This window comes from Equus przewalskii, chromosome 13 (assembly GCF_037783145.1).
Source record: "Equus przewalskii isolate Varuska chromosome 13, EquPr2, whole genome shotgun sequence".
Classification (NCBI taxonomy): Eukaryota; Metazoa; Chordata; class Mammalia; order Perissodactyla; family Equidae; genus Equus; species Equus przewalskii.
Genome location: NC_091843.1, coordinates 18696960 through 18704819, shown reverse-complemented (window position 1 = coordinate 18704819; position 7860 = coordinate 18696960). Strand labels below are relative to the sequence as shown.

The following is a 7860-nucleotide window of genomic DNA, read 5'->3' as shown; positions in this document are numbered from 1 at the left end:
AGAAATATTAAAGGGTTTCAAAAATTCTGATTTTTTTTTTTTTGAGGAAGATTAGCCCTGAGCTAACTACTGCCAGTCCTCCTCTTTTTGCTGAGGAAGACTGGCCCTGAGCTAACATCCGTGCCCATCTTCCTCTACTTTCTATGTGGGATGCCTAACCACAGCATGGAGTGCCAAGCGGTGCCACGTCCACACCCAGGATCCAAATCGGCAAACCCCGGGCCACTGAAGCGGAACCTGCGCACTTAACTGCTACGCCACCAGGCCAGCCGGAAAAAATTCTGATATCTTTTTAATGGTTACTTTTAGTATATGAAAGCTCTTGACTTACACAAAAATACAACAGTAGGTATAACGTCATTCAGACAAAAATTCAAAAAACAAGTTTGATAACTTTTCTGAAAAAGTCTTTCTTAGCTATCTCTGCAATAGGTTCTGTGAATTACCGAAAATTAACTAGTACTCTGCTGTCCTTGCTGGTCACCTGTCTGGCAACCTTACGGGATATCTGAATTCTGTATTTCCAGTGCAATGTCTGGGGTTGATAAACATTCAATAAACATTTCTTGAATTAATGTACAGGGCAACAGTTCGCTTTTGGTTCCAGGACCTCTTAACACTCTTAAAGATTTTTGAGGACCACAAAAAGCTTTTGTTTATGCAAGTCATACCTATCAATATTTACTGTATTAGAAAGTAGAACTGGGGCCAGCCGGGTGGCGCAGCCGTTAAGTTCGCATGTTCTGCTTTGGCGGCCCAGGGTTCGCCGGTTTGGATCCCAGGTGCGGACATGGCACTGCTTGGCAAGCCGTGCTGGGGCAGGCGTCCCACATATAAAGTAGAGGAAGATGGGAACGGATGTTAGCGCAGGGCCAGGCTTCCTCAGCAAAAAAAAGAGGACTGGCAGTAGTTAGCTCAGGGCTGATCTTCCTCAAAAAAAAAAAAAGTAGAACTGAAAAATTTTTAATATTTATTTATTAATTCCTTTAAGATAATAATACACCCATTATATGGTAAGATAAATAATCTTTTTATAAATAATAACTATATTTTCCAAAACGAAAAATATAAATAGTAAGAAGTGTGGCATTGTTCCACAGTTGTGCAACTCTCTAGCTTAATAGAAGACAGTTAGATTCTTATAACTCCTGCACTCAGTGCATTGAATGACAGCCTCTGGAAAACTCCGCTGTACATTCATGACAGAAGGAGTACGGAAAAGGCAAATAGCAGCTTAGTAGTATTATGAAAACGATTTTGATATAGCGGTGGACTCCTTGAAAGATACACTTTGAGTACCACTTTTGGACAAGGTTGATGCTTCAGGATTCCCCTGTACGTTGGTAGCATGAGAGAGATCAGAGTGAAGGAGTAAAAGGAACACCATAGAAACAGCCTTTCTCTTTTCCTTTTTTCTCCTGTGCTGAGTAACGCAGTCTCGCCGTAACCCAAGATGGCAACCGTCACTCAAGTTTCATTCAGTACAATGATGTCACACAGCGACAGCGATGTCCTGCCTCCCTGAGGATTCCACTACATTTCCCAGGATGCTTCGCCAACAGCAACGCCATTAGTCTGCGCCGACGGAAGTGCACTTGACCGAGCGGAAGTAGAGGATCTCACGGGCTAGAAAGGTGAAGACGAGAGGAGCCGTGAAGCTGTGAGTAGCCACCTGGGTTTGTCCCGTTGGCGGTGAGGGACGCAGCTAGAGGACAAACTCTTGGCAAGAGCGGGGTGGCCCTCCTTAACCCTGGGCCTCAAACTCCTGCGTTCTTCTACTAGATCTGGGCGCGGGGAAAACAAAACATTGCTGTAGAAGCGAAATCTCCGTATTAAGATCTTGGTATTTTTAAGTTTTCTTGGGAGGAGCTGGGGCGAGTTCGGGCTCTTGTCGCGACACAAGAGTCGTTGGCGTGATTTTGCTGCGACCAGAAGGGCGGGGCTGCTGCTCGTCTGACTCAGCTTCTGCAGCGGTGGTTCTCAATTGACTGATTAGAATCACCTAAGATGCCTTTTTAAAAATGCAGATGCCCTGGGCCGACTCCAGGCCAGTAAATCAGAATCTGTGGAGGATAAGATCTGGGCAGCAGTACTTGCTAGGCGTCCCGAGTGTTGTGTTGTACAGCCAGGGTTGAGAAGCGCGCTTTTAGCCCCTCATTCTGACCCCCGCGGAGTTCCTGATTAGGACCACCTGCGTCAGGGCTCTCCTTCCGCTGTAACTTGCGTGGGCCCTGCGTTGATGGTCACTGTGTTGGGACGGCCTGCATTTTCATCTCCACCAGAAACTTATTCTTGAGCTTCGTGTGGTGGTACTGGAAAGGCAGGCCCTAGTTTCTTCTTTATGACCTGGCTGTTCATCCTGAATAAAGATTAGAGCAGCTTCGTTTTTCTTGCATTGTTTTAGCTTCTGCATGTTTTTTGCTGCCCCGACAAAACGCGAGCAGTAGAAAGTGGAAGAGTCACATTAAAAATTGGTCTCTTTTGTCGCTTATAAGAAGTTCTGAAAGGGCTGTTAGTTAAAATGATGCATTATTTATGGGCATATGATAAACCTATTTTATTTTAATAATGAATTCCAATAAAAAGAAGTTAGAGTGTCTTTTGGGCTTCGATGCAGAAGTTTGTTTAGGTATGACAGATAGAATTTTTTTTTTTTTTAAATATAAGCACCCTTAAGTAACATGTTTTCTCTTTTCCCAGAGCTTCAGCTTCACCTCCCTCGCTGATTCAGCATGGGGGAGAAGTCGGAAAACTCTAGGATTCCAGAGGATCTGCTCAGTGATCTGAAAGTTACAGATCCCCAGGAAGCAGAGTGTGCTAGCGCTTCGGTTTCTAATCCTGAGGGTCACCATTCCCAGAGCCACCTGCTCCAGGATGGTGAGGCCCATCCCCAGGAGGACCAGGAAGAAGAGGAGTGCTTTCATGACACCAACACTTCATTTGAGGAGGAGGAGCCAGGAGTGGACAAGGCTGAGAACAAACCTGATGATGATGTGAATGCCTCTGAACTAGATGAAGAATATTTAGTAGAACTGGAAAAAAACATGCCAGATGAAGAGAAACAGGTAAATATTTTATTTATTCTGCTGGTCTGTCACATGAACTGCTTTTTAAAGTAAATAAGTGTGGCTGATACTGTATCACAGACCACTTCATCTGTAGTAAAGAGTAGCTTGCCCACCTGTGTCCTTATTGCTTTAACACTAATGCATCTGAGAGAAGTCAGTAACATGACAGGGAAGCATTGAGTGTGTCTGCTTAGCAAAGAATTTTCTATTTTGTTCTGTGAACTTTGAGTTCTTATCTTCGTCTTGTGTAATTATTTTCTAACGTGTATACATAACTGTTAGCGTTTTTTCAATGATTTTGTCTATGGTTGTTTGCTGAAATTCCTGTAATGAACATTTTTTTTCAGACGTTAGAATTATAATATGCTGCCTGTTTGTGTTAATCCTTTGTTAGCAAAATATCCTGGTGGTGGTTTGGTTACAGAGGGCAGTGACTGGGGCCTGTATCATTTACATAGCGTTCTCCAGGAACAGAATCATATATGACAGTAGCTGTCCTTTGTTAAGCACCTATAATGTGCCAGCCACTGAGCTTAAAATGCTACTTGTGTTTTCATTTAATCTTTTCATTTTATCTAACACACTATGGGACATAAACTGTTCCCCATAAGAAAACAGAGCTTAGGGTGGGAAAGTAACTTGCTTAAGATCAAACATCTAATAAGTGGCAGAACTGATTCTCAAATCCAGATCTGTTTGATTCCAAAGCCAAAGTATAATAAAGAACTTAGTAAAAACAGCTCTCTTCCTGCAAAGCAGATACGCTAATAAAATGAACAGTGTTCTGCTTTTCTACTGCTGGGCCACATCCTTAACTGGGCAAGCCTTCACTTTTGGAGACAGAAGTCTTAGTGTCCTCCGCATAGCCTTCCTTCAGATCTCATAAGCAAGGTCATCTGAAGAGCTACCATAATATCTGTTTGTCTGCAGAGAACTTGAGTGAGGTTTGTAGCTTATGCCTCTGAGGAGCTCACTCGCTGAACAGATTGTGATAGATTGGTAACGGGCTGAGACAATAAACCTGCAGTGTAACAGTGGGAGCGGGGAGGTGGTGTGAGATGGGAGGAGCATCCTCTGTTTGTCTGTGCTTAGGCATTTTCAGGATCAAATCTCTTGGTTTTAACTTGCACTTGCTAGCTTTTGTGCTCGTGTGTGCCACCAGAAGAGGAGAATAAAGGGCAGAAATGAGCCAAGTTCATAAACTACCTCAGCAGAGATGGCTCAGAAAATTAAATCAAGTACTGTTCGATAACGTTAGGGAGATGATTTTCCAGAAAGTGAGCATTTGGTTCAGCTTTCATATCACTGGTGCAGGCTTTTTAGAAACAGTGATTAAACGTCTATGTTAAAATGTTAGCAGTGCTTTTCTGATAGCTTAACATATTTCGCCCTGACATCATAGTGAATTTTCTACAGTGCCATCAGTCTGACAATTGAGCTGTTTGGTTCAAAGTGTTACGTACTCTGCTCCTCATTCCCAATTTAGTAAAACTTTTTTTGTGTCTCCTGGCCAGGAAATCACATTTTACATTATATAAATATTTAAAATAATTATTTTTATTGCCTATAAATTGAACATTCTAAATAGCACAATACGTTTTAAACTTTTTTCCTTCCTTTAAAAAATTAGATATAATTTATCGACATTGGAAGTGTTTAAGTTCTAATGTGTACAGTTCAGTGAGTTTTGACAACTGTACACACCTGTGTAACTCACGCCTCTATCAAGAACAGAACATTTTCATCATGCCAGAAACTCCCTTTGTGTGCTTCATGCTCATTCCTTCTACCCCACCCCCACCAACCCAGGGAACCACTCTTCTGATTCCTATCCCACAGGTTGGTTTCCTCCTGTTCCAGACTTTTATATGAACATAATCACTTTTAAAATATAAACATTTTCAATTATTTTATATTTTGTAAATCAACCTATATGTTTTCATAGGTTAATTTGAAAATTTATAACAATGTCTCATAGAAATAACATACTGCAGTGGTAGCCATTGTTGCTTTATAGATAATGTAAACCATTAACTTCACCGTAAGGAAACAACCTATGAGAATGCAGGCTACCTTTAGCTAATTGTGGTACTACGTTAATAGCTATTTTTATGCTGTTTTGATAAATATCTTTGTGAAATTATTAGCAAACCAGCAAAACAGATGAAGAAATGTCTCTTCTCTGCACATACAGTTTGCCTTTATAGGTCATTGGGAACAGCATATCTTTAAACTTGATTCTTTTAGAATAGACAAAGTTCAGATAATTCAACAACAAAAAAATAAACAGAGGGGCCGGCCCCGTGGCCTAGTGGTTAAATTTGGCATGCTCTGCTTTGGTGGCTTGGGATCACTTCCCAGGCACCGACCTACACTACTTGGTGGCTATGCTGTGGCGGCGACCCACATAGAAAATAGAGGAAGACTAGCACAGATGTTAGCTCAGGGTGTATTTTCCTCAGCATGAATAAATAAATAAATAAATAAACACAAATGACCAAAAGAAACGTGAAAGACTTTCAGCCTCACTAATAATTTTTAGATGCAAATTAAACATTATGTCTTATCTATCAGATCAGAACATTGATCTGATGTTGACAAGAAGGGGACATAGGTACTTATGTACTAATATTGGGAGTTTAAATTGCTCCATCATGTCAATAGGATACAGGTATCAAATTTTTATATAAACATTTCTTTAGACCAGGGCTATCCATAGAACCTTCTGCAATGAGGGAATGTTCTAAATCTACACTGTCCAATACGGTAGTCACTGGCCATTGCTACCACATTTTAACAGTCATCCGGCTGTTGGACATTGCAAATATGGCTAGTACAACTGAGGAGCTGAATTTTTTAATTTTAGTTAATTTAATCATCTGTGGCTAGGAGTACCATATTGGACAGCATAGCTTTAAACCTCTGATTCTCTTCCAGTCTTTTATTTTAAGGAGGTTACTCAAGACATGCACAGATGTATATATAAAGATATGTTGCAGCATCATTCATAACTTTGGAAAACTGGAAATAATGTTCAACAGAGGGTATTAATTTAAACATTTTTGGCATATTTTTGCAGTAGTGTACAGTGCAATCATTAAAAAGAAAGAGGTGAATATTAGTATTGACATGGAAGAATGCCTGTGATGTAATGTTAAGTGAATTAAGCAGGTGTGATAATATGATTTGTAATAAGAAATGTATATTTGGGGGGCCAACCCTGTGGCCAAGTGGTTAAGTTTGCTCGCTCTGCTGCAGGCTGCCCAGTGTTTTGTCGGTTCAAATCCTGGGCGTGGACATGGCACCGCTCATCAGCCATGCTGAGGTGGTGTCCCACGTGCCACAACTAGAAGGACCCACAACTAAGAATATACAACTATGTGGTGGGGGGGGGGGGCCGCTTTGGGGAGAAAAAAAAAGAAATGTGTATTTGGTGTTTCTCAAGTTCCTGGCATAGAATTCTTAACACTCTGAATTTACTAAGTGATAGGAGATAAAAGTGTGTTTTGTTATTCGTAACAAACCCTTTTCAGCCACACCTGAGGTCATGTTAATGAGGTGACTTGTGGAAAGCTGGTAAGGATGAGGTCTGGTTGTCAGAGTTTGGAGCTTTCATCCCCATCCCACTTCCAGCTCTAGGCGGGGAAGAGGGGCTGGAGATTGAGTTCATCACTAATGACCAATGATTTAATCAATCATGCTTACGTAATAAGGCCTCCATAAAAACCCAAAAGGGTGGGGTTCACAGAGCTTCTGAGTTGGTGAACACTTGGAGGCCCTAGGAGGCTGACACACACAGAGGGCTTGGAAGCTCCGTGCTCCTTTCCATGTACCTTGCTCTATGCATCGCTTCCATCTGACTGTTTTGAGTTATATACTTTATAATAAACCAGTAAACTATTTTCCTGAGTTCTATGAGCCTCTCTAGCAAATTAATTGAACGTGAGGAGAAGGTTGTGGGAATCTCCAATGTAGAGCCAATGGATCAAAAGCAGAGGTGACAGCCTGGACTTGGAGTTGGCATTCGAAGTGGGGCTGGGGTCAGTCGTGTGGGACTGAGCCTTTAACCTCTGGGATCTGACGCCATCTCCAGGTAGATAGTGTCAGAATTAAGTTAAATTGTAGAATACCAGCTCGTGTCCGCTGTAGAGCTGGAGTTGCTTGGTCTGGGAGAAACTTGCACACCTCTGGTCACAGAACTGTTCAGTGTGGGTTCTGAGAATAGAGGAGACACACAGGAGGTGTTTTCCCCTTACAGCAGGTTATAGAACAGTCAGTGATGATTCCTTTTAAGTTAAAAACCTGTATAAAAATCTGTTTATACATAAAAGTTTGAAAGGATATACACCAAATTATGAAAAGTGAGTGGCTTTGAGGGGTGTGATTATTGGGGAATTCTCATTTATATTTAACATAATTTTGTAATATTTGCTTTTTTTTTTTATGGTAAGCATGGATTACATTTATAGTCAACTACAAAAAATGTTATTCCACTTTGAGAATATAAATATGATTCTTTACAACCAGTATAGACTTTTTGCCCCCAAAAAAGCACATAAAGCTGACCTTTGAGGATTTGGGAAAGAAGTGCTATCCTAGGACCTATGTATTGCTAAATGTTTCTCTTCGGGCAGAATCAAAATCACTAGCTAAATCTGTTATTCAAGCTGACTTGACTTGCCCTGTGGCTGAGAAGACAATCCAGGCTGAAGTGGAGTGCCAGTTTTCTGCAGAGCTCATAAATCAAGAGTAATGGAGGAGGAAGGCAGTTAAGATTTGGTAAAAATAGGCA

At 41.2% G+C, this 7860-nt stretch overlaps 1 protein-coding gene across 3 annotated transcripts in view; it reads left to right on the top strand.

The window, feature by feature from the left end:
* The first annotated feature begins 615 nt into the window (after positions 1–615).
* Positions 616–7860, top strand: part of TTC1 (tetratricopeptide repeat domain 1) — a 47556-nt gene continuing 40311 nt past the window's right edge. Inside the window, exons 1-2 of one of the 3 annotated variants that reach the window (XM_008523364.2) lie at positions 616–1660; positions 2701–3065. In XM_008523364.2, the coding sequence (XP_008521586.1) occupies positions 2733–3065 (333 nt within the window). In that variant the 5' untranslated portion in view covers positions 616–1660; positions 2701–2732. Of the gene's footprint in view, positions 1661–1915; positions 2321–2700; positions 3066–7860 lie in introns of those variants that run through there. The other 2 variants (XM_070569131.1, XM_070569132.1) reach the window with 2 other exon arrangements.